Source organism: Sceloporus occidentalis, unplaced genomic scaffold (genome assembly GCF_023333645.1).
Source record: "Sceloporus occidentalis isolate IW3139 unplaced genomic scaffold, rSceOcc1.0.p SCAF_43, whole genome shotgun sequence".
NCBI lineage: Eukaryota > Metazoa > Chordata > Lepidosauria > Squamata > Phrynosomatidae > Sceloporus > Sceloporus occidentalis.
The window spans coordinates 5,497,147-5,525,001 of NW_028317023.1; the positions used below are offsets into that span (position 1 = coordinate 5,497,147).

The window sequence follows — 27,855 nt, forward strand, 5'->3', positions numbered from 1 at the left end:
ATGGACGCCTTTTTCAAAACAGATGAAAGGCAAAGGTTGGCAAAAGAAAGGAGGGAAGAAAGAGAGAAGTATTTAGGTAAGCTAAAATATTTCATGCTTTTGACAAAAAAATGCTTTGATTTCTACTGTTGTGGATAAATTCCAACCATTAACCTTTTTCAGCCCGCGTGTATTCTCCTCTTTGGCAATGAATATGTTTCCCATTTGAAATATCTAGGTAACCTTGTGGTCATGTCACCTTTTCCTTTATTTTCCCTTTTGACTGACAAATACTATCAAAATCAACTGTCCCCAATATAAGGCAGCCAAATAAATAGGTGCCTGTGGTTGGAAAGACCATATAAGTGCGTTCTACCCTTGTGTTTAAAAAAAGAAAAATATATATAAATGGGTGGGATGAAGTTAAAAGGATAGGTAGTAGATGCATTATTAAACACTAATCTGCAACAACCAAACAAGCCCAAAAACTTGTTGTTCCCACAGAAATCTTGTAGTGCTGCCACCACTGCAGTGGTGTCTGGGCAGGTGTGTGCGAATTGGGTTAACAATAATCGCCTTTTTGCTTCTATATGCACTTTATACATGAAGCAAATGTACTAGATAACCTTTAAATGGAGCTCAGGACAGAGGTACAGACGCTAGATCACCACTCATGGACAGCTGTTTCGTCCACCATAATGGGACTCATCAGCATGTGTGTGCTTCTTGTACTGCTCCAACCGGCAAGCAATGAGCCAGTATCACAGCTTCATGCTGATGACTCCCATTAAGGATGAAACAGCCGTCCATGAGTGGTGGTCTAGGTTTTGTAACTCTGTCCCAAGCTCTGTTTAAAAGCCGTCTCACAGCATACCTTTACTTCAAGTGGATATAGAGGCAAAAAAGGTGATTATTGTTAACATTGTATGCATACGCCTGCCCAGGATCCCTTGTGGTTGTGGCACCTCTACACCATCTCTGTGGGAACAGCAAGTCTTTGGGCTTGTCTGGTAGTTGTAGATTAGTCTTTTAAGAAAGCCTCTGCTACCCCCTTAATTTTAAGTGGAGACTTTTACCATCACTGTTACCCCGCTATAACTTATGTTGTTTGTGCTTCTTTATTAAGGGATGCACCCTTTTGCATATCACAGTGCTTCAAAACAACAACAAAAAAACAAACTCATTGTCCTCTTGATATGTCTTATGGAGATTTTTTTTTTCTGCTTTACCATAACACAGCAAAGAGCTGTAGACCCCAACTAGTGGTTGGCTCATGACAATGATGTCTTATATAATGTAAAACAGTAGTGTCAGAAGAGTTCTCTGATTTGTTTAGTAAATATTTTTTTTCTCCAAGCTGCCAGAGAGCAGCAGATGCTGGAAAAGGAGAGAAGATCTAAGCTACAGTATGAAAAACAAATTGAAGAGCGGTTCAAGAAGCTGGAAGAGCAGAGGCTGAGAGAGGATCAAAAAAGAGCAGCTGTGGAGGAAAAGAGGAAGATCAAGATCAAGGAGGAAGAAGTAAGATGGGTTTTGCTTGATTTATCAGTGTGTCTTGCAAAGTGCAATGAACATGCATTGCTTCGCTTACATACAAAGAATGGTTGTGGTTACAGTAATCACGTGTCTTGAAAAGTTAGTTCATGTCTATACTGTTGACCTTCGCTTTGCTACGTGTGCACAATCCTGGTCCCCACCAAGGGGATGTATTCTCTAAACTGAGAGGTGGCAGATAGGATGGAACATTTCAATTCCCCAAAATAACTGTGTACTGTATTATTAAGGGCCAACCCTAGTGAACTTCTCCATCAAGGAGCTGAGCAGGCCCTTGGCAATATCACAATGGTGATATGTTCAGCTCTCTGCAAGCTCCCAGGTCAATGAAAACACCCCACGGCTCACAAGCTCACCATCCTACAAAATAATCCAACATAACGGATATCCAGTGTCATCTGTAGACCACATGTTGGCTTTGTAGAGCATTCTTGCCATTTTCCATTAAATAGGGTTGGATGGTAGCATTGATGTTTATGTTGTGCAATTTAAAAGACAGAAAGCACTGTATTTGTGTTACGTTTATTTTTTGGTACAACCACAATCATATGAGATCTTCAAGTAATTATACAAAATTTGTTTTGTATATCTTTGAGATCTAATCGTCTTAATATTTTATTACCAATGTTGATTCTTTTTTTTTCGTTGTTTTTATATATGCTTATGTGTTATTAATGTACTGTTCCCCAAAGAAAACCATATTTTTGAGGTAAAGGTGTTTCAAATGTAAATTCTATTTTGGTGGGGGGGGGGAAATAACATGGTGTACTTCCCATTTCTGTTACTTACTGCTGCATGTCTTATAAGAAGATAATCCCTTGTCTTTGCTTCTAGTATCATGGAGAAGTGGAAGTTCTTTGGTCACTGACAGAATTGACCATAAAGATGAGGTGTCAGTCTTAGAGGCATTATGTTGCTACATAATTTAGATAAACTTTTCTGCTGGAAAGTAGCTCTTCCTACCAACCATAGAGAAATGAAAGGCGAAGAAAAGTATATAATAATAATGCACATTTATTTTATAATGTTCAGTGAGGGATTTTCGGATGCCTTTTGTCATTGTGTATCATACTGGATGTTCGGTGTTTTAGCGTCTTCTATGTTTTGAGCATCACTGCAGATGCATCAATGCCACGACATGCTTTTTAGAGAGATTTTTTCATGTTGGGTTGTAACCATCTTGCTATTTTCTATTATAATTAATTTCTGTTCAGTGTAATGATTGTGGTAGTACAGATCTGTAAACGCATTTAAATGTGGTAAACAAAACCGTTTTATGTTGCCTCCTTTGCTGATTATTACCTTACATGTGAGAATTTTGTGGTGTCTCAAATTGTTTAAATCCAACTCATTTAGGTAGACAATAATACTTCATCTCATACAAAGGACTACGTTTAGAAATGTTAGGAATTTAGCTCCATTGGTTAGTCCATCTGATGGCTGTAACCTGCACAGTGGACGTAGTCATGGCTCCCAGATTCGTAGGACCTCAAGACTGGAGAGAACCTTCTGTCTTGCCTGAAAAACTATCCCTTCTCACACATCTTATTGCTTAACACTAGTACTACTTCCAAACACTTGTAACTTTATATTAAAGTGGAACTCTTATAATTATTAGTAAGACCCACTTTATGTGTATACCATGAGGGCAGCAATCCCACCGACTGAATCCTCCCATTAAGTGAGATAGCTCAGTTGGTAAATACCCATGATTGCAGAGCCTATTCAATGCTCAGGGCTGCAGGTTCAAGTCCCAACAATGTCATCCCACCCCTTCACCCTTCTGCCAATAAAAGGGTATAATTCATTGGGTAATAAGTATTATTCAGCTTTGTGCAATAAAAAGAGCTTTGAGATCCGTGATCTCCCCAACCAGTCCTGGAGGCTGCAGCTGCTGATCGGGCGGTTGTGTGCCCCCTCCCAGCTGGGGCCGAGGCGAGTTCCCTGCCTGGACCCCAGGTTGTGAACCCTGCTAGTTATATGTTCAACTGTCTGGTCTGGAAATCACCCCTTCATTCTCAAGTCTGACATTTTATCAGTCCATTGGATTGTAGCTTTCCCAAACCCTCTGCCTCGTTTCAGATGGTTGTTTGCACTTACTCACCTACTTCTGTTGATTTTATTAACATATCCTAATTTGCATCCTGACACCCCTTAGCCCTCATTACGGCTACAAAAGAGCTACTACTCCCTCTTTTCACCCTTCCTTCTTTCTCAATTACCCATACTATGCCTTTAGCTCTTGAATGGGGCCCTCAGAAACCCACTATTCCTGCCAGGAACTTTGTATATAAGTACCATAAGGATAGATGGCAACTCACAGGTTCTCAGCTCGTGTCTGTATCTATTAGTGTATATTTGTTATGTTGTATGTGTTAACTGCCTCATTTAAATTGTGCAGTGCTGCGTAATTTGTTGGCCCTTAATAATAATTTCACAGCATTTCGTAGGCTGTGTCATTCTCATGTACATCTTATGGTCTGTAAATATGTTTGTTTTTGCAATTCCTCATATGGCCACTGGGGTGACTAATGAAACAAGGGCAAGGACGGTAGACTGCATTTACCCCATGGCCCTATCCTGTCTAATTTGTTTTCTATACTTTGTATACCTGATTTTTCTGTTTTTATTAGTAAAACCTCAGCGCGTGTTTCCCAGAATGCATTTCCACTTTGTCATGGTTTTTGCGTCAATATTTTGCCAAATTGCGCCTCGATTTCAGGAAATCCTCTTTAAAGCAACACTTTCCTCCGGAGGCCAAGCAGTTTCTGGTGTAATGCTACTAGCAGGTCCCCTGGGCTTTTATATAAATAAATAAAAAGTAACCTTTTAAAAACCATCAATAGTGTGTGATGCTGTCATGGCAACTCCAGTCTGTACTTCTCTCTGGGGAGCCATCAGTTTGTAACCTTTTTCTCCTTCATCTCTTCTACAAAGACAAAATCTAATAAATTAAAACCTGTGCTCATAAAAATAAATTGTAAATCCTAAGAAAAGCATTTGTGATTTGATAGGTTCACTTGATGGGTAAGCTTGGCAATATATTGCTGTATGTGCAATTAAAGGGTTAAAGTTATGTCTTGATTATTTACTGGAATTCAGAGTACGATTATTTAATTTTTAATGCTGAGAACAATAAATGTTGCATTTGGAAGTATCAGCAACAGAATAAATTCCCCTTTTTTTGTTTCTTGTAATCTAAATATAAATATATATATATATATATATATATATATATAATATATTTAAAAAAAAATTATCCTTGATATATCATAGTCTTGGGTGGTTTATTTTTATTTTATTATTCGGAGATTAAACTCACAGCTTTGTCTTAAAATTGTCAGGACGCCGGTTCATATCTGTCAAGTGTGACCATGTAATGTCCATGGATGCTGCAGACTGACTTGCAGTCCTCCGTTCTTTGTGTGATAGCAGTAGCAGCCTTAGACTGGAATGAGTTAATGCTGTCAAAGCATTATTCATCAAGATAACTGCTCATTGGCTGCCACACCAGAGGCATCAGATGGAGGAGTCTCTGATGCAACTTGTGTTATTTACCTTCCAAATCCCCTCTAGTGGCATCTGGTGACTAGGAACAAAACCAGCCACCTCCTCGTCTCTAAAGGGTTTGCTCGTCTCCTCCTGGTTTCTCAGGTTTAAGACTCCATCCCTGACAAGCAGTGCTTTTTACAATCCTTCTGTCGTCCTAAACAAAGGCTCTACAAAGCAACTCCCTTTTTTTTTTTTTTTTTTTTTAATTTGGCCAGGAGCGATTAGAGGCCATGATGCGTCGCTCCCAGGAACGCAGTCATCAGCTGGAGCAGAAGCAGAAGAGATGGTCCTGGGGAGGTGCCCTTGTAGCAGGTTCAGGAAGAGATGGTGAGTTCCTCGAGCCTGCATTGCAGGTCCTTTTTAGCATTAGATCACATTTACACCAAAAGTTTGCATGCATTGACATTGAGAATTATGTTAAACACCATGACGCTGCAGAAATATGCTACGTTTACATATTATACGATGAATTATTCAACAACTGAAATGTATCAATTTTTTGTAAGCGGAAGCCATGTTAAGCCGAGCAAACATTAACTCTTTAGTTGAACTCTTTTCTTAAGACTTCTGCTTATCAAAAACATATACATTTTAATTGCGATACTTTCCTTATATATAAGATACAGAGTCGCATAAGCTTTCGAGACCTTTGAGGTCTCCTCTTCAGATAGAATTAAAAGAAGACTTTGGGAAGGAAGAGACCTCCTTAGGCCCTGAAAGCTTGAGATTCTACAACGTTTCTATGTTGGCCCAATAGAAGGTACCACCTCTAACTGAAGACTCTGTTTTAGTGACTCTGCAGATAAAAAATAAATAAATAAAAAGGATTTCTTTGTTATGTCTTTGATGGAAAAAACCTGCATGTAGTTTACGTACAAAGCTTTAAGTCTGGTTGCTACTATGTAAAACTTTTTGTTTTTCAGGATACCGCATTTGTGCGGTTTATTTCCCATTTAATATAAATTCCATTCAATTATATTAGTTTGACAATATGTTGTGCTCTGGTTTTGTGCTGTGCAGGTGAATCCGAAAGCCCCCCAACCCCTGAGCTAGGTTTATCTGCCAACACCCTTCCTCCAGACCCTGTGACCTCTGCTGGAGCTGAGGATTCTTCCAATGGTATTATAAGCACCACAGTACCATTGTGTGTGTTAATCACATCACTAAAGTCATCAACCAACCTATTCGTCACCAAACATTGTGTATTTTAGGGACTTTTTACTTTGTCGCATTCGTTTCTGGTTTTTTGTGTGCCATGCATGCATTTCGTGAAAACCCATGATACATCCCATACAAAATCTACCATGATAAAATAAATAAATGAAAGTGCTTATATGATTTACATGTTCCTTCAAAATGAGCTTTTATAAATAGGTGGTGTTTGATAAAGGTATAAACTCTTTGGGTGTATGTCATGGTTTTATATAATTTCGTATTAGCCTCAGAAGCCTGCATCAAGACCGTATTGTATTTTTCAATGTTTTATGTATTTATTTATTGCTCCAGACCGTAGTAGATAGTTGAAGTTAATATATATGGCAGGGAAATTTTCACAATGCCAATGAGTAAATAATAATAATTGAAATGAGCAGACTACAGTTTCATGGTTTAAAACAATTTGACACTTAGAAATTCTTATATATCTGTGTCTATATGTTTCCACTGTATGTGTCTATATATGTAACCTAGTCCTTTTATTGCTTTTGATTCATCAATGGTATGTTTTAGCAAGTATTATAAATGCTACAGTTAATTCAGGATGGGAGTATGAGGCATGTTAACAAAGCAACTGACCTGTTTGGCCTGAAGTCAAAAGCCAACCTGGCTGCTGTATTGCTGTGGGACTCACCCGGACCAGTAGGGACTAGATGACTGTTCTGGGTTGTCTTGCTGGAGGTTCATGAGCCGTATGTGGCCTACCTTTCCTGACAGTGCAGTTTGGGATTCCTGGTGCTTGAATATGTTGAGGCTAATTCCATGTGTGGTAGCTAGGGATGGTGGAAGCGTCTGTACAAAGGCCCCGGTCTCGGTAGTGGGGGTTTGTGAAGATCCATAGAACATCATTAAATTGTCTATCACAGAACCCAATAAATGTCCACCATGAGCAATGTTTGTGCCTACTCCTGGTGGTAGCATTCTGATACAAGGATCACACAAATTTCTGTAGGCCCATAAAATGGACGTCCGGCCTATTTTTCCATTTGTTGATCAGCGATATTATATGTTTGAGGGCCGGAGATGTTGACGGGGAGACTCATGCAGCTTTTCATGAGAGACTCTGATCATTGGGCTCTGTTAGCACCCTGCTGTTGTGGGCTCAGTGAATAAATTCTAAGCGTGTGGATGTGAGTTCAGTTACCAAGCTCCTGCTGCATTTCTGTGCAAATGAACTCCATCTCCAAAGACTCTTTGATTTTGGGTTCAGTCGTACATTTACAGTTCTATTTAATGTAAGCTAATATAGTCCCTGATGTTTGCATCTACTGTACCAAGAGTAGCTTCGCCTCTATATGGTTAAATCATGCTAGCCGTGAAATAGTGAGATGTCACAGGAATGGATTGCCCTCTGCAACCGCGCCCTTTTGGGACTTTAATTCCGAAATGGAAAACGCTGCGTATCAATGCAGTCTGCGCTTTCCATAAGATAATATATGCATTGCAAACACCTATCACCACGTGGCCACGTTCAGCCCCTGTGCCGTGGGAAGCAGGCTTCTTGCATCAGTTATACGGTTTATGTGATTCTGTCTGGAATCGATGCCTAGTCATTATTCTGCCCTCCCCCCACCGCATTACCGTAACTCTCTAATTGAATTGTTACAAATCATTACAAATAGTGCTTAATTTTGTCAATACCACCAAATTCAATATTCAAGAAACAAGTGTCCTGCTTTCGTTGTTCATTAATATCTAACATTTATGGAAAACATAGGGACTGTGTATTAAATAAGAGACAATAAAATGGCCAGTGGGAAACATTCATTTAAATGAACAATCCACTTATTTTTATAGGCATTTATACATCGCGCAGTTAAATCTGTGAATTTGTATATTTACAGCCCATTGTGTTTAATGTTCTTTTGTTGTGTAAAATATTCTTTAATGTTGTCTCAAAAGCTAACTGCATATTAGCCCTTTTTTAAATGTATACCGGTATGTCATTAAGTCACCGTATGTGTCCCACCCAGCTGTGTCCACAATGCCTATTTTGGTGAACAATACATCGAAGAGGATAGTGGTGCATCTACCACCATTGTAAATATAATGTAGTATTATAAAGGGAAGGAGCTGTGTCAAAAGTGAAAGTCATTAGGAATCCCTGTTTATTTATTTTTTTTATAACCTTCTTTTTATTATTCTCTTTCTTGAATGTGGACTGATTTTAAATTTTAGGCGTCTTCTGACCAACTTTGTACTTGTGACATCACAGGGCACTTCTTCATAATCAAGGATCTATTGAATTGCTTTGGTGCTGGTCAGGCAGAAATTAATTTATCTATCTATATAATTTCTGATGTCACAGCTGTATGTATTTTAATTAAATTAACCTTTAGCTAAATGCCTTGGCCAAGTATTTGTAGAGAGCGGTCCCCTGGTGGCTGTTTCAAATGCTGGGAGGTATGTTATCGTAGGTTTTAAAGAGGCCACGAGGAGACTGAACCAGTCAGAAATGAGACTGACGAAGCCCGAGGGCAGGCCTAGTGGCCCCAGACTTTAATTAACACAATTAGGAGACCAGTCTTTGCTAATAGTTTTCTGAAGATGTTACTGGTGGTCCTGTAATATGTTGGCTTTGGTAGGATGTTTGGTTGCTTTTTCCACAACTTTCTTCAAAAGTTATGTGTAAGACTGCAGATTAGTGGATCCAAAAGGTATCCAGCAAACCCGCCTATAATTAAATTTAGAGATGAGCAACTTTTAAGTAAACGTTTGGATTGTGGTGGAATCCTTAGAGCTTTGTATCGTAATATTCAGCCATATTATTTATTGCGCTGCTTTGCTTATTTACATTGATTATCAGTTAAGAAGACACAGTTTTTGCAATATTGATACTTGTCATTAGATCTTTGCAGTGCTACATAACCTGTACTGTATGCTTTCTTCTACAGAATTCTTTCCTGAACAGTACATTTTGTGACTCTGCTTTAACTTTAAAGTGGACCATATAACCTTTTGTAAATAGAGAAGGTGTTTATTAAACAACAATACATTTATAAAAATGTAAAAAAGCTTAAAGCTCTAGTCTGGAAAGCAACCATCTCTGTGCATGTGAGTGACATTTAACGTATATCAATGTGTTCAATGCGTCTCTCTCTACAGCCTTTGACAAGCTGTCATCTTCTACAATGAGTCTGCAAAGGTCCGTGGACTCCCCAATCAGTAAGAGGCTCTCCGCTTCAACAGCAGCAATCACACATTCCCTTGACCGAGGCAAGTGACCCAGCAGCCTCCTGTTCATGCTCCCTGTATCTTCCTTTCCTCATGTCTGTCTACATATAACTACTCCTAGTCCCTCGTTTCTAGACCTCTTGTATCCCTTGTCATTTAAATCTAGAGAAATATGTTTTATGGGCTGGTTTATTTTGGGCTTCTCTGATAGACAAGACAGAAAAATATTAATGGCAGGCTAGGCAAATGTTCAAAATGGATCTGGATCAGTGCAATTAATGGGTATCTTGGATAGTTCAACTCAATGGAGTTTGGTCTTCTTTTTAAACTTTACTATGTATCTGGATAAGTAATGCAATTCGTTGACGCAATAATAGTAACTGTAAATTGATTTTATGTATTGTGAAAAACATAAGTACAGTGTATTATTAGACCATCAATTATGATGCTAAGCCAAGTATCATAAGGTTCTTGTTGTGTGATGTTTCTGGGTGTAGAGGAGAGCCCTGGGTTACAGAGATATCCGGGATACATGGCAACAGTTACTTTAACCCCATAAAACGATTATATTTTTAGATAATTTTTCTTTCAGGGGCGGGTGGATGGGTTAAAAAGTTTTTAGCTCAACATATAAAGAAACAATTTCATACAAGGTTTTATTAAACACACTCTCCCTTGATGTCTATGCACGTCATATAATTCACCATTGCCTTGATTCCAGTGGAACAGAAGTCCAAAGTCTTCCTGAGACCTCCATGTCCCGTTTCTCTTTTGATGGAGGCACAAGATAGACATTGTTCCTTCATAACATCAGTCTCATCTTCCTGACTGTATATGTGCAGACTTTATTTCAGCCACGGTGCTCTGATGACCACCAAAACACCAAGGGCTTGGACCTGAGTTTGAAGGATAGACTAAATTGGTACATGGTATAGATGATCAAATGTGTAATAGTATGGCCCATGGGCATCCAACATGCGGCCCGCGTGAGATCGGTAGCCAGGATCACAAGAGCCCTGCTGCTTACTTGTGGGAGGGTCTATTCTCTGCTCCAGTCCTGCTTCCTCTGTGGGGGAGGCCGCGCCCCCTGCTGAAGTCTGTGAGCGGCATCGAGAGCTGTAGAGCAGGTAAAGGGGGTGGGGGAGGTTGTGTGAATGAGTATGTCTGATTGAGAGAATGAATCTGTGAATGAATGAATTTGTGTGTGTGTGTGATAGCATGGATGTGTAAGTGCTGGAACCTAGGCATGATGGGACTGTGATTGCTGTCAGCCAGTACATGCTGAAACCTGGCTAGCTGCCCCCCTTGTGTATTGATGCTGCCAGCAGTATAGGGTCTGCACTTACAGCCACCCTGTACCAGCATGTATTGGCTGACTTGGGATGATAGGAGTGTGATTGCTAACAGCAATCTGCTAACAGCAATCACAGTCCCATCATGCCTAGGTTCCAGCATTTACTGGTTGCCTGGGTATAAAAAGAGTGTGTTTGCTGTTCACACTCCTATCATGCCAAGTCATATTGTTGATTTTTTTTGTCCAATTGTGGTGTGTTACTTTTATTAAAAGTGTGGTTACACACTAAAATTGGACAAAAAATACAATGCCCAGCCAACCAGTACATGCTGGAATCTGGGTATGCCTGAGATTGCTGTTAACAATCATAATAAATAATTTTTTTGTACAATTTTGGTGTGTAACTTACTTTTATTAAAAGTGTGTGGGGGGGGTCACTTTCAGTTTCGGTTAAGTGAACCCTGAATTTTCGTTTTTGGTCCAGAATTTTCATTTTAGTGCATCGCTAAAATAAATAGAACTATTTTATTTTTACTTATCCAGAATCCTGAATTTGTAGGCCCAGAAATCCCAGAAATCAGGGAGAGGAAAAGTAAAGGTTTTGTGTCATTTACTTTTTTTTAATCTGCATATTTTATTAAAGGCCATATTTTCTCTCAGTGAAAAATGAGTGCGGCCCTCGCACGGATACAATTCTGATGAAGTGGCCCACTGCAGAAAAAACTTGGACACCCCTGGTATGGCCTATTGGTTTTGTACATAAGAGATCAGACAGCCTGGGGTCTCCCGTCAGCAGGATCTAGCTTTCTGCGTACTCGGATGTAATGACTTGAGCGGCTATTTACAGAATAAAGGAGAACTTCTCTTTGGGTATTCTCTCCCAGAAACAACATTTAATGTAAAAAGGTTCTCAAAGGGTCTATCCAGACTCTCCTGAAACCTCTGTGGCAATGGGGATCCAAGTGATCTTGCTCCAAAAATTGTACAATAAATAAAATATGTTGGAAAAAAACCTGAAATGAAAATAAACACTCAAATGATGTCACCAAAATGAAAACGTAAAGAATAAAAAGTGTAAAAATAGGTACCCTAACACTTCTTCCCCCAAACCAAAGTTTTTAGAAATATAGAAAAATAGCATAGTATGTTTTTTGACATATTCATAATAACTGACTATATAAGAGAGTAATGTGTAGAGAGAAAGCCCTATCTGTCCTCGGAGGAAAAAAAAACAGCTAAAAGGTAAAAAAGCTTCAGTCACTTAGGAGAGTAAAACCCCTGGTCACGAAGGGTTACTATGATTAGTTTTCATGGATTAAACATGAGTGCTACTTACACTCTATGAGAACTTCACAATTGTCATATCTGGGGAGAAGGAACTCTGGGAGCGTCAGAATGTTTGTTCTGTTGCAGTGCAGTAGACAGGAGGATGATGGTTCACAAAGGGTTTGTATAAATGCCAAAGCTTCAGTGACTTTGAATCCATTAGAGGTCATGTTCTCTGCTTTTATACGTGCTATTATTTTTTCAATTTAACATTTATATTTTGCTTTTTAGGATTAACCCTTTTTCTGTTGCATTAAAGGGACTTACTACATTGTTGCAAGAACATACCACCTCTGTGCATATGGTGGTGTTCCTATATTGTTTTATGAATTTTCAATTACAGGATCACTAAGACCCCCCCCCCCCCCTCATTTGTACGCTGTATGATTGTGGCATCTTATGGCAAAGCTATTGATCCATCCTCAAAGAAACCCCATAAAACACAACGGATCTATAATCAGATTCTCCCGAATGGTGTATGTCTTGAGCATATAAAAAATGAACACTAAGAATTTGAAGGAATTTTGAACGTGTTTAGTTTTTTTTATTGTATGTACTATATTTTTGCATGTATTCATAGAATTTGCACATGAGTTTTCTTTTTCCATATCCTATCATTTCATATTCATTGCTTTTTTCCCCATTTCAAACCATCAGCTTATTTTGCTCATTCCTGTTTGTTTGTTTTTATATTTTTATTTTGTTTTAACATTAAACGCTGTGCTTCCATCCTTCAGCCCATCGCATGCATCTTAGTCCCTCGGAAAGTTTCATTGTCACTCGCCTGTTGATGCCAACCCATTCTTCTTTAGCCAGAAGCAGGAGTATGGCAGTGCTCAATGAGTCCTGCCATTCAATGTCAGGTAATAGAGGAATGGAATATATAGAGAGAGAAAAAAAAAAGTAAAATTGAGTTTTCAGATGGACAAGGCATGAATGTCCAATTATTTTCGCTGGATTGTTCTAAAGGAGCTGTATGTTGCATTGGTTGCAATGTTTAATATGAATGATGCTTCGGATGGATGGATTATTTGAAGTCATGTACTAGACCATCTTTTATCATGAGCTTATTGTATGAAAACACAGAACCTTCTATAGTATGCTTCCTGTTTTATATAATGCTAGCTAATGTACCCATCAATAAAATGACAGCATTGCAGACTGTTTGTATAAATATTCCAATGATTTTCAGAATGTTTAATTCTATGAAGTGGTACTGGTGACGGGGGTTTATTTGCTTTTGACTTGGGGTTATGGATGCTTCACATACCCATCCCTACAATAGCTTTGTGCTTGTGGAGCAGGGCAGTGATGATTTCTAAGATTGTCAATAACTGTTCTCCCTTTAATATAGTTATGCGTGACATCATATTGTCATATAATCATTGTCATATAGTTTATTATTATTATTATTATTATAATATATGTTAAAACAATGATTTTAAATAGTCACATTAGAGCTGGTTGATTGGGTTAAAAGGTGTTGGTACTATGAAACCAAATAAAAATATAGTAGAACAGAACTAGACCCCTTTCTTATTACCACGTTTTGCATGAAATGTGAATTGCAAAAGAATCGAACTTAAGGAAAAAATCCATCACTGAAATTGGAGTTCACCTCATGATAAAATCTTAATTGTGGAATTTGCATATTTTTGTTTAACTCTTAACATATCGGTATTTTTTTCCTTTTTTTTCAATTTTTCCTCCTTTCTTGAACTTCCTTTTGCATGCGCCTATTATCCTATACCTTTAAACTATAACTCTTTAGTCTCCCATGTCTGTCCTCGTGTAGCACCTGCTAGTCCTCTTAAATCACCCTACAAGTCTTCTCCTGTACGAAGTGCTGAAAGAAGGAAGACCTTGACATCTCCTATTACACCAGATGGCACCAAGGGAGCGACATCACCGGAATCCACACCGGTAGTGTAATTTGTCATTTACCATTGGCTGTTGACACATTGGTCTCAGGGAGACTGGTGCAGTACAAGTTGCAAGTACTGAAACCATGCTGCACAATATATTTTTAATCTTGTTTTGGAGTGTGACTTCATTAAATGAAAATAAATTCTAAAATACGCTCTAGAAGATCTTTTTGATCTTGTTTTGATTTTTGGAGTATGACATATTCTTATTACATAATCATGACATCATCTTAGCATTATTACAACATTTGGAAACATCCTAAATAGGGCTGAAACAACGAATCGATAAAATCGCTAATAATCGATAACGGAAATCGTTGTCTGATTTCCGTTATCGATTAATCGAGTGATCGATTCGTTGTTGGAGCACTCGGCTCCTTTTACTTACCTCCGCGAGCGTTCCCCGCTTCCGCTGCACTCTCCGCCTTCTTTTAGTTGCGTGTGGCTCCGTTCGCACAGAGCGATTCGCGGGGGTGGGGGTGGGGTTTCAGGGGATGCAGGGCAGAGTGGGGGTGGGGATGCAGGGCAGGGTGTGAGTGTGGGGGCAGGGCAGGAGACTGGGTGCAGGGCAGAGTTGGAGACTGGGTGCAGGGCAGAGTTGGAGACTGGGTGCAGGGCAGAGTGGGTGCAGGGTGTGAGTGTGGGTGCAGGGCAGAGTGGGTGCAGGGCAGAGTGGGTGCAGGGTGTGAGTGTGGGGGCAGGGCAGAATGTGGGGGCAGGGCTGGGTGCAGGGCAGAGTTGGAGACTGGGTGCAGGGGCACAGTGCCAGGGCTGGGTGCAAAGTGCCAGGGCTGGGTGCAAAGTGCCAGGGTGCAAAGTTCTGGGTGCAAAGTGCCAGGGCTGGGGCAAAGTGCTGGGTGCAATGTGCCGGGTGCTGGGTGCAAAGTGCCAGGGCTGGGTGCAAAGTTCTGGGTGCAAAGTGCCAGGGCTGGGTGCAAAGTGCTGGGTGCAAAGTGCTGGGTGCAAAGTGCTGGGTGCAAAGTGCCGGGTGCAAAGTGCTGGGTGCAAAGTGCCAGGGCTGGGTGCAAAGTGCTGGGTGCAAAGTGCCAGGGCTGGGGCAAAGTGCTGGGTGCAAAGTGCCAGGGCTGGGTGCAAAGTGCCAGGGGTGGGGCAAAGTGCTGGGTGCAAAGTGCCAGGGCTGGGTGCAAAGTGCTGGGTGCAAAGTGCTGGGTGCAAAGTGCCAGGGCTGGGGCAAAGTTTCTTGAACAGTAATAGTCCACCTCTTTTCAGAATGTTTGGGGTTATTTTGTTTCATAAATATTGTGTTTGGGTTTTTGTACTTTGAACATATTGTTTTTTATTACATCATAACAAAATAAGAATGTTAATGTAAATTTTAAGTTGTTTTTTAACATCCAGTTCATTAAATTTTAAATAAACAAAAAATTTGCATATTGTTTTTTTTTATCCGATTAATCGATTAATCGAAAAAATAATCGGCCAACTAATCGATTATTAAAATAATCGTTAGTTGCAGCCCTAATCCTAAATGTGCTGTGCAAGATCTTTTTACTCTTGTTTTGAAGATTTTGGTTTTGGAGTGTGACATCATTAAAATGGACACCATGGAATTATTACAACATTGTAAAAGATCTTTTAATACAATCACAACACTTACACACTTCCTATTGAAGCAGGATGTAACGTCATAGGTTTACGTTTTGTTTGTGTTTGTGAAGGCTATCCTTAGAAAAAGCAAATGAAAGCAGTAGTTACGCATATAAGCAAAATTGCATAATCGGTGATTGATGACATATCTTTATTATTGCTGTTATGTCTACTTGTATCGGTCTCAAGAAACCCAATCGATGTTTGATATTTCAGCTTGAAAAAGTAAAGAAGGAAAAACGACCCACAACCCCTTTACCGTCGTGTGCAGCAAGTTCTCCTCTCCGAAAATCAGAGTCCCCTGCAACATTATCAAAGAGGACATCTTCCCCAGCAGCATCCAGGTATGAGTAATGGGTAGACCGAAAGTTGATTGTAGTAACAGTGGGCAGTTTGAGCATATCCGTCGTCCAAAATTCAGCAGGAAATGTCCAAAAATGAGGAAGGGCCCCAACAAAACAAACACAAATTAAGCTGAACGCTCAGAATTTGAATTTTGTTTTCTGCAGTCACGATCTTTTTCTGTCTCCCTACCTTCTCAGTCTCAATTTCTGCAGCTCGGCTTCTTGTTTTCCACTCCTTCGTGTCTTTGTTCCTCTCCGGTGATCCACTGTGTTACGATGGCCTCGTGGAGCACTTCCGCATCGGGGTGAAGCATCAGCACGCACCAAGGCTCTGACCAGATGCAGAAGTGCTCCAGGAGACCAGAATAACACAGATGGATCCGTGGAGAAAAAGATGCATTTCTGCACTTCTTTCTCTGCTGATCCATCTGCATTATTCTGACCTCATGAAGCCTTCAAGCTCACCATGAGGACAATCAGGCAGAAGTGCCTTGGAGGCCAGGGTAATGGCAGCAGATCTACGGAGAACATTAAAGACGCGTAGAACAAGAAGCGGAGCTGTTGAGACAGAGAAGGTAGGGAGACATTGAGAGAGAGAGAGAGAGAGAGAGAGAGAGCGTGTGAACGAGAGAGAGAAAGAGAGAGCAAATGACGACAAATATTGTTTCTGGGGAAAGAGAGCCTCGGAATTTCATCCAAAACGAAAGGGCAGGAACTAAATTTGATTGTCCCAAAACAAGTAGACCAAAAATGAAACTCCAAATTTGTCAAAATAGTTTTTGATCCTAATATTAGTTGTATCTCAGGTCTTTAGTTTCTGAATGGTTCAGCATTAATTTGTGGGTTATTAATCTAAGCCCCTTAGAATTTTAGTAATGTATCCTTTTTTAATTTATGTAGGTCACTTTCAAAGTCATACTCTCAGTCTCCTGGAAAGAATAACAAACGTTACCCAGCAGCATCTCCTGTCAAAACTCGAGCTGCGTCTAGCCTTGGTCATGAGACGCCTAAAAAGAAAGGAGAAAAGGAACAAGTTGGTCGTAGACCAGATGATACTAATGTGGGCCAAGGGACATTATCGCCAAAAGCAGAGACACCTGAAAGTAAGTACTAAAACAACGGGGGGAATATGTTCTATGAAAGGTGACATCTGGTGGGGTCTTTTTTTCTTTGATCAGTAAATATGGTGTGATAAGTGTGTTTGTGTGCGTTCTAAATGTCCCTTAATGCCGGGTAAGTTTTAAGTTCATACATTAATACATCATATGGGTCAATGCTAAATGCGGGTAATCATTTCATCTTGCTCTCTTTTTTTTTAATTATTATTATTTATTTACTTTTATAGAGCCGTCTAAGTCTGAAAAGGTTTCCTCACCTGGAGTTAAAGCAGAGACACCTGAAAGTAAGTAGTAATGAGAGGCAGTTTTTTCCCTAAAAGCCCGGGGTATCTCATGCTTTCCATTCTTATGTGAAGATAGTAGTAGGGCCACAGTGGAAAACATTTCCACGGTCTTCCTCTTCTTGGGTTTCACTCCCCACATATGTAATTAGAGCCAATATGTTTACCAAGTGCTGTGATCATAGAAAGTTTTGTAGTGAGACACAACGGAAGTAAACAGGACTTTGCCTTCAGTTGATGTCTAGTAGTGTTGAGGAATGAGATTTGTGTGCATTAACATTTGTCATGGTATCCACAATGTCTGTTAAAACTTTTGTTAACTCATGATATAAAATACAAATCTTATGTAAAACTCCTCAAAATATTTTAAACCCAAGGTGTCATTTGATAGATATATATATATTTAAATACAACATTCTGGCATGTTGTATGTATTCACACAACAATGTAATCCAAACATATCAGTTTTAGGCTGGATAATATTTTTCATAAGTTTGTCTTGCTGATTTGGTTGATACAATGTCCACATTACTTCTGATGGCATTTGCTATGGCATGGGCTAGTGTGCTTGGATGACTGGCAACATGATATATTTTACCCGCATGCTAGATACAGGGAAGACTGGCGCAGGCACAACCGATGCAGAAGAAGCTGCAAAGATTCTGAGTGAGAAGAGGCGCCAGGCCCGTCTTCAGAAAGAACAGGAGGAGCAGGAGAGGCGTGAACGAGAAGAAGCAGAAAGGTAACCTACAAAATGTTTTTCATTTATAAAAGGATTTGTTCTTGAATAGGGCCGAACTCCGTTTTCCATCATTGTTTTTACTTTTATTGTAACCCCTCCATAAAATACCACCCACCATCCAATTGTCTTGATCTTTCATGCTCGTTCAGAAGCATCTCTATTCAGGGGGAATGTTCTAAAGTAAAGAGCTCCTATGTTATCATGGCACTAATATAATCCATAAAACAAACCAACAGGCAAAAGATGGAGGAGGACAAAAAGAAGGCAGAAGAAGAGCGAGTGCGCTTACAGGAGGAAGCTCGCCAGCTGGCGGAGAGAAAAAGATTGGAGGAGGAAGAAGCAAGGAGAAGGGCAGAAGAAGACGCCAAGAAGAAAGCAGAGGAGGAAGCGCTGCAGAAGGAAAAGCAAGAAAAAGAAATACTGGCCTCCCTAGAAAAACAGGTATGCTATGTGGCTTAAAAGTTAAATGTGAAATATTGGGTATGGTCATTGCTAAAGCAGATCTGTATTTTTTTTTTCTTTCAAGCTCCAATTCAAGACATTACATAGATATCTTTATATTTAATGTTTGATAGAGCACAGTAAACAAAATGTGCATCTGTACAAGCTACATTTATTTACTCTATAGTTTTTTTTTATTTTTAGGGAGATATCATTATTTTTAAAATGGGAAGGATCTGTTTTGCTTTGTAGAAGTTCTAACCTTCTGTTGAAATCCTCTGTAAATGGTTAATATGGATAGTAAGGTAATGTTTGCTAAGCAGTCGGCGTAAAGTAGAAGCCTGCAGTTGTAGCATTTTTGCGGACTTTCAATAAAATTATACCTGCAGACGTTCCTGTCGTTGAAATCACCGCTTTTTTTTTTTTAAGGTTTACTTTTTCATATATTGTAAAGAACAAAAATATGATTTTTTTTTATTTTGGTTAGAAAGAAGAAACTGAGACCAAAGCAAGAGAAGCTGCTGAAGCAATGAGGATTGAGAGGGAGCAAATCATTCAGCAAATTGAACAGGAACGGCTTGAGAGAAAGAAGGTACCATAGCCCGTGTTCTCTGATGTACCAGGAATGGATAGATCCCACGTATATTTTTGTTCTCTGAAAATGAGATATATACATTGTAACCCAACAAAAGCATAATGCGCAATCAAGTCTTGACTGTTCCTGTGGAGAGAGATGTCCAATTTCACTTGACGCAGTAGACCATGTCTACTTAAGAGCAATGAGTATCTGCAAGACATCTGAACTAGTCCCCAAAAGAAAACTGTGTAACTTATAAAGCTGCCCTCTCAAAATGACAAGTGTTCTTCAAAGGAATCCAGTAAAGTAATTTGTTTAATGATACTTTAACTAAAATCTTTGTTTTGCAGAGGATCGATGAGATCATGAAAAGAACAAGGAGAAGCGATGCTCCAGAGGGGAAGGTATGATGGGAAGATTTCACATGTGATACAGGTCTAGGTTTCAAGTGGGAAGTAATCATAGAACAAACTCTTTCTAATAGGGTGTTTACATGAGACCAGTCCATTATTTTAGTTGTGTACATACTGTGGTTGTCTTCCAGCCTCAGTTCTCAACAGCTTTGTTTAGCCATAAGCTGTATTAGGAGGAGACAAGTGACAAGTGTCATAAATTAGACTGTCAGCTCCACTGGGTAGGGAACATCTTTGCTAATGTATTCATGCCTATTCTACCCCAATCAGGTCTGTAGACTAACCTATTATTTCACTGCACTTTTTATACCTCCCCTTTTTAATGCTGTAAACCATAAAGGAATGTGTAACTCTATTACCGCATAATAAATAAATACAAATTATATATATATATATATATATATATATATATATATATATATTATAGGATTAATTTATAGCATTATGTATTTATTCCAGAAGGAAGAGTCCAAGATGGATATTCCACAGTCGCTTGAAATGGTGAATGCAGAAAACACTGATGTGAAAGGTGAGTTTCTTTGTATTGCTTTGTATTAACTTTAGGATTAATGTACCCGTCAGCTGGGTGACTCTTGCATCAATTGAATGTGTATTTTCTCCAATAAACCACGCGGCTCTATTAAGCTAAAAAAAAAATGCAGCTCCGATTTAAAGGTAAAATTCATTAGCATACAAAGTTTCTGTTCGGCTTTTCATGTCAGGATTCTAGAACAATTAGTTTTTGTCTGGTTTTTTTATTTGTTTTCCCCATATATAGATAAAAGGTCACGTGTTTACATTTGTGTTTTCTCTTTTTGTGTATTATGTGGAATTTTAGCCTGTTTTAATAAGTTGTGTAAAACCGGAGTAGCCCAGAGGCTGTTCATCAGCCGTTAAACTACAACTCCCATGACTCTAATCAAGCCAATTGCAGTCTTTGACTTTGTAGTTTAGCAGCTAAACATTTAAAAAAAATTGCCGGGACGTATCTTGGATGTTTGTCATTCATTTTACCCTTTGCCTGGTTATCTTGTCAGTCCTTGTGAATGGGTTATCCAGCCATCATGGAAGCAAAGAATCGGCCCCTGCAGTGGTTGAAACAAAGCCTCAGGAACTCTTCCCCAATGGGCTTAAACCATCTGTTGGCGTTATCCATCTAGATGCCCTAGGCGGAAAATGCAACAGCTTGGATGATTCCGCCGATGAAGTCCAGTCAATGGATGTAAGGTATAAATCCCTTCTGGTTCTACTTAAGCCTTGTATACAGTTTTTTTTTTTTTTTTTTGTTTGTTTTTTCTCATTTTTCTTTTCATTGCAATTTCACAACAATACAATAACTCAAAGTACCCTGATTTGAGCTTTCTCATCTGGGCCCTCATTGCTCTGCATACCCTGTACGGTAATATTGGATACTGATAACTTGTATTAGTGATGCTACCATTCTCCTAAACGAAATGGCTACAGATTTTCTTTAACGGGTAGTTCCTCAGTTGTGATGTTAAAAATCCAATTTTCCGAGATCCTTAAAGGACAGCATTGTGCTTATGTCTGCCTGAACACTGCCAGAAATGTAGGTAGTATAACATTGATGTAGCACATATTAACTGGGCAAGTCTATGAAAATGAAGGTAGTGAGAGACTCTTACTAATGACGTTCCATGCCGTCACGTGGTCAACATCGCATCAAACGACCTTCGGTCATCAACAGGTTAACTTTGTCTTGATGGTTTTCCCAAAACCGAAAATAAAATTACTAGTGTATCACTGATATGTGCACATTATGTACTTACAACCAAATGTTTTTTAGTGCCATTAATGCCAGTAAAAAAGGATGTAAGGGCAAAATGTCCAGTAAAATTGCCTCTAGAGTGTGACATTGGTTAGCGATCAATTATATTCACCTTTGTGTCTTACATTAAAAGTAAGTGAGCGTTTTGCCTTTAATTTAGCTTTAAACTGAGCTTGTTTGAAAACAATGACATACTGCGTTACTTAGTTACCCAAGTTTGTCTTATTAAAGAGATCAGAGATCTCCCATTGAGCAGTGACAAAGGGGATGCTGCACCCCCTACCAAACCTGCCACAATATGCTACAACCGTGTTCTACAGAACATTTGGGGATGTTTGTCTAAGGAGGAGATAGTTACTGTAAATCCACACTTTAAGTATATGGCACATGGATGTTTATTTCAGCCTCCAAAGGCAGCAGACGTGTTTTATGGAAAATAATTGCCTTGTTGCGTGCTGATGATAGTTTGGTTGTATGTTAAACCAAAGAAATCTTTGATACATTTTAGTGGCCCTTAAGATGAAGAAGGGACATTTGAGGTCTTGAATACATATGTTGCTCCACTTAAATGCATTAGAAACCAATACAGAAATATCTATTTTGTGCGATAATGTGTTGGAAAATATAGAAGATATTTGAACCCTCAGGGTCTGACACCCATGTACTAGCCTCTTGCTGTTCCAGGCTTTCTGATTTTAGGCAAGACATTCACTGCTCCTTAGTATATAACAGAAAAAAAAGTGTAAATATCCATTTATTTGCCACATAGATTGTTAATAAGTAGAGCCCCAAAAACATGAGGAGAACATGTTTTTTTTGTTTTAATTATTTAACAGCTAGGCAGGAATCCCTTTGCTATAAAATGTTTATTGCTGTTGTGTTCACAGTCCTGCCTCTAAAGAAGAGCTTATATCCATCCCTGAATTTTCTCCATTGAATGACCACATTCCCAGCGTATCATTGGACCAAAACGGAACAAATCATTCCAGAGCCCTGGAGGAACTTCTGGACTTTACCGGCCAGGTTACATACTCTAAGATCTCCAGCGAAAGTATGGGCATCGATGACTGTAACAGAAATCTGATTGATGGATTTAACAGCCCTGGCCAGGAACCTAAACTTAACTCAATATGTTGACTTATCCAGCTTCAAATGTAATGGAGGTAATATGATTTTTTGTAAAAATTATTCTTTTGATCTCTTATCCCATTCAGCATTAAGAGAATAATAGACTGAGTACTTATATTTCATTCTGTGGTTGCAATTGATAAATGTAATTGAATGTAAAGGTTTATTTGTTATAATGTTTAATAAACTTAGCCCTTGTGTACCTAACATAAAAGCAAAACCAGCTTTATGGCCATAGCAATGTAATTCCATGAATTTATACAAACTCAAAATTGTTTATTTTTATATATATATATATATATATATATATATATATATATATATATATATATATATATAAATACACACACACGCTATATGACCAAAATTATGTGGACACTTCTCTTCTAAGTTATTGCTAATGGGTGAATAAAATCAAAGTACATACAGAGCCATCCACATAGACAATAACTGGCGGTAGAATGGGTCGTAGGATGCATGTAAAACTCGCCTGCCCTCTTTAGCATTACTTACTGCCGAGTGCCAAACCACTACTGGAAGCACTGTGCGTTATTGGAGCTTCATGAAATTGGTTTCCATAGCCAAGCAGCTGCACACAAACCAAAGATCGCATTTTAGGCCATTGTATGCTTCCAACTTTGTGGCACCAGCTTTGCACATAGCAAGGTCCATAAAGAACGTGGTTTGATGTGGAGGAACCCACACAGAGCTCACCGTTTCAGCATCCGTTGGGATATATTGGAATGCTGATTACGAGCCTGGCCTTTTTGACCAACTGACCTCACAAATGCTCTTTTTGCTGAATGGGCACAAACTCCCTCCGACACGGTCCAGAATCTTGTGGAAAGTCTTCCCAGAAGAATGGAGGCTGTTATAGTAGCAAAAGGGGGTCCAACCCCATATTAATGTCCATGGCTTTGAAATTGTCCAACATGTTCATATAGGTGTGAATGTTAGGCTGCCACATTAAATAATAATAAATAGCAGTATCATATTTAGGGCTGTTCGGTTATGTCCAGAGATGGCTTTTATACACAGTCCAGCCATGGTTGAAATATGTTAATAGATTTTGCTCATTCATTTCCATTTTTTGTTTTTTAATACTTCATTAGCGGCAAACTCTAAAAGACTTCGGTAATGTAACATGAATGCTTATAAATAGGTAACACTGGGTCCTGGGTTTTATAACCAATGTATTAGGAATGGCTGGAGTATCTTTGACATGATGAACAGGAGTTGAGCTAAGCCTGCTTTCCAAAAAGTCTTTTGACTGGATTAGAAATCCTTTTTGTTGGCAGTAGATCTATGGCTTACCTGAAATGGCTGAACTCTGTCTTAACAATGACATTGGCTTTTGCTAATAACCTCTGCTTTATTTTTTGTGACAGATCTAATGGCGAAGGGAACACTTTGCCCCGATGATGCTGCTGGCAGTGAGACAGATAGAAGAAGCTTTTTCCTGCAGATCTAGCACCGGATTCTAATATTGGAACTGAAATTAACTTGCAAATCATATAACGTTAAGAGGTTTGCATCGGCAAAAACCAAGCCTCGGCTTTCGTAGATTTTTTTTCTTTTTCTGAAACTATCACGTTTTATTGGTTCTAGCTTGTAGCAATGTTTGATTCATTTGAAACTGGGTTAAGTTTATAGTTTTGCAGAATTCTAATGGTCTTTAGAGGGGGAAAAATAATCCTATATTAAGGCTAAACCTGACTGCTGTAATGAAATACTGTGACTCGCATTGCAATTATTTATCCTAAAAACGAATGGGCGTTAATTGCTGTTTTATTGCAGAGTGGTTACAATGTTGGGCAATATAACAACCGGTGGAATGTAAGTGCTGATTACCACTTTTTGCACCAGAATTGCTTCATACATAAACCCCAAATCCTGTTGCATGCATCCCGTTAACGTTCTATACCATGTAGCTTTGCTGCTAGCTGGTTAAAAGTACGATATTGTCATTTTATATCATTACAGTAGAGAATGTATAAAACCGCCTATCTGCAAGGGTTTGGAGCAAATCTTACACAGCCTGGGTAGCCAAAATACATTCGTAAATGGAGAAAAATAACTCTGGATGCATGAAGTGCAGTTCTTATCCAAAACAGAACAGCAGGAGCATTCCCTTAGTTGCTATGGTGATTGCACCACCTCCATAACTTTGTACCAACATTACACTTTCACACCCATTATATTTAATGTTTAGCTTGTCTACTTTTTGGCAAACCTGTTTTTTTATAATATTCGGGATGCATTAGGCCAGATTAGAGTAGAATATATTTAGTTTTAGATCAGTTATGGCACAGTACCTTCCAAATAATAGCCCAGTCAATAAATTACTACGATGATTAGACCGTTCTTTCATGGCTTCAGGTTTGAGTCCTTCCTGCAGCTCCTCTGCTTTAATGTTGTTGGGTTGCCATGCTTTCGGCATCTGTGTGCCCTGAATAAACTTTAATTTAAATTGAATGAACTAAATGTTGCTCTTATGGAGGAAATAATGGTGATTCAGAAGTTCGACAGAATGTTTTATGTATGTTACAGTATGTGTTGTATTCTGGTGTCACTGTTTCTTTAAGTATATCCAGGGCATATACAAAATATATAGGGGGTTCGCTATTTTCTGTGCAGTTTAGGCTTTTCACCAAACACTATATTTTGCAGCAACAAGCCTAGCTTATGAAATATTTTACTTTAGATCAAACCTCGGAATTCCCAAATCACATCTTGTGACTTGGCTTTGAGAGTAAAAATCCCAGAAAACTCCTTTATATATTTTTTTTAACAGACATACAATATAAAGAGGTTTATTCACTAAAGAGAGAGAGTTGGCAGGAGAGTGGTAGTTTCATCTTATTGACTTTACTTGAAATTATGGAAGTCCAAACCTAGTAAGCTTCTGTTACGGGATTTCTTGTCACCTTGCTGATTGAACAATGCGTTATACAGGGCTAGCTCTGTCCTTGCCACTGAAGGCCCTTTATAATGCATAATGAGTTCAGTTGAAATCACAACTCTCCTGCCAAATCTGGTTTAAGTGGATATATTCTAAAGACAATAGTTTGCTTTATACTGATATGCTGTAAATAAGAGGATTTATAACCAATTTGAATAATTCCTCAAAATGAATCTGCTTAATATAATCTCTAAACATTTTGTATCACGTAGTGTTACTCATTCCACTGCACACGGTTACCCAATACAGGGATATAGTTATCAAAGATGAATAAATGTGTAATCATATTGTAAGTACTATAATGTGAGTAATCTGATGTACGAGAGACTTGCTGTATATAACTTTCAGACTGTCCTTGGCCGCTTTGAAGATTGCGATATCTCAATGGGGCTGGAAGATCAACGTGTTGGACTTTATTGCGAATGTATTCTGTAAAATAATTTAAGTGCCATATTGTACATTTAATTAACTTTTTTTTTTTCCCAGTTGGTGAATTATTTAATTGTTCTCAAAGTGTATATATTTTGAAGCCTTCAATTAGAAAGTCACAGGATTAAGATATATATTCAAGTTTGAATCTGTGGCTGTATGATATGTAATAGATAATTGCTAATATACCTCTGAATTGCAGTTATTACTGTCCAGGGTAATGAGCAATAAAGACTACTTTTAAATGTTCCTACAAATTGATACTTATTGCACTAATTAAACTGTGTTACAATAGGAATAAAGGACACAGGTTGGTACGGCTTATAAATCTGCTAGAGAGTTTACTGTGTTACTTATACCTCTGGCACTTAATGGGTTAAATGTAATTTTTGAAGGTTTTTATTTATTTAATTTTTATTTTTTTTTGACTCAAAATTGAATTAGGACTTTAGTTTAATTTTGTTTCTCTTGAGAACAAACATTAAGTACTGCAGCAGCTTTAGGAAGTAATTCATGGCTGTAGCCATCATGTAGCTTTCCAAATAGCGTCTCATGTATTTTGTGTGTAACAGTGCACACGATACGGTTATATTCATACTGGTGATAATTTGACTCGCTGGCTGTGCAGTAAGATTCAGCATGTTACTGTGACCTCAAATTAGTCCTGCCATTGAAAATACAACAGCAAAACGTGATGTTTATATGACTGTGGTATATTGTACTTTATGAAGTCATCAGACCTGTAGATTCTCAATTGGCATGACACGTATAGCATGTATAGATCAAAATAAAATACATCCTTGTTTTGAAACTGTAATGTGTCTCCCGTGTCTTGTTTTTTTTTTACTAATTGACCTCTTCTATACATTGCAGAATACTGAATTAGCATGGGGGGGGGGGTATGTGGTGTGTGTGGCTAATACATTTTAGCCCTGGGTTTACCCGAGAAGGTGGGGGTTTATAACTGTGTTTATATTACATTTATTTATAAAGCGCTGGCAGATTATGGAGCACTGTTACAGTCAGAAGAACAATTTAGAAACACATAATAACACATACAATAACAAACTGGTGCAAAGGAGAAGAGAGCCCTGCTCTTGCAAGCTTACAATCTAGTCTGTGGTTGAGGGGAAAGTGAGACCGTAGGAGAGGACAGCTTGGATGAGGATGAGTTGATCTGGTTCTGATGATGTGTTGAAGCTGTTGATTGTTCAGATGGCTTGATTATGATGGTTGGGAGTACTGGGAAGAAATGTTGTGCGCTTCCCTGAACAGTTGGGTTTTCAGAGAGGTTTTGGAAGTTGCGTATGAGGCGGAAAGTCTGGGGGAACGGGGAAGGGAATTCCACAGGAGGGGTGCGGCGCGGCGCATGTGAAATCCTGCTTTCTGCTGTGGTACTTGGTATATTGTCTCCCTCCAGTTCAACTACAGTGTAACGCCTTCACTGCCCGCTTATGAAGAGTCCACTGGGGTTAGGCCACAGTAGCTACATTTTCAAGTGAGGCCTAGGAATTTATAGAGCTGCCTCACAAGTAGTCAGGTAAGGTGATTGCATACAGGAGGCAGATGTTTCACACCCTGGCTAACAAATGCAATTAAGCTAGACTAGAGGGCACCAAATCTAACCCTTTGAGAGCAGCAGGGTATGGAGACATGCAGGATAAAGACATACCGGGTGGAAAACAGGAGATGAGGGGTTCAGGTGAAACGTGTGATAGTCATACCGGGTGGAAAACAGGGGTAACAGGTGCTATAGTCATACCTGTATGAGGAGTTATGGCAGGTTTATAATTGACTTCTACCTATTATATGTAGTCTGTAAAAATTAAACTCTCGTTTAGAAAACGGCTAAAGAAAATGCTACCTGTTACAGTCTCAGTATTGTAGGAATTGTTCTAGAAGAGCTAAGCTGCTTCCTGTTGGGTAACATTAATGTGTGTGAATACTTTATTTTAAATAGCTTCAGTCTATGTGTTTATGGAGTCTTAGTTATGTGTTCTGAAA

General features: G+C 38.9%; 1 protein-coding gene across 1 annotated transcript; it reads left to right on the forward strand.

Moving 5' to 3' along the window:
* LOC149289756 (MAP7 domain-containing protein 2-like) lies at nt 1-22,469 on the forward strand. Its single transcript, XM_089490323.1, has 16 exons — nt 1-76; nt 1,337-1,500; nt 5,301-5,412; nt 9,406-9,516; nt 12,832-12,957; nt 13,866-14,017; nt 15,844-15,971; nt 16,872-17,031; nt 17,319-17,373; nt 17,980-18,112; nt 18,349-18,553; nt 19,041-19,145; nt 19,481-19,534; nt 20,003-20,072; nt 20,581-20,770; nt 22,220-22,469. Exons 1-16 carry the CDS (start codon nt 1-3, stop codon nt 22,467-22,469), a joined length of 2,091 nt encoding a protein of 696 aa, XP_089346449.1.
* Nucleotides 22,470-27,855: the final 5,386 nt, after the last annotated feature.

Coding starts and splice junctions, on each gene's coding strand:
- LOC149289756 (XM_089490323.1), top strand. CDS start 1: ATGGACGCCTTTTTCAAAACAGATGAAAGGCAAAGGTTGGCAAAAGAA. Junction 14,018..15,843: donor CATCACCGGAATCCACACCG/GTAGTGTAATTT, acceptor TTGATATTTCAG/CTTGAAAAAGTAAAGAAGGA. Junction 20,073..20,580: donor AGAAAACACTGATGTGAAAG/GTGAGTTTCTTT, acceptor TTATCTTGTCAG/TCCTTGTGAATGGGTTATCC.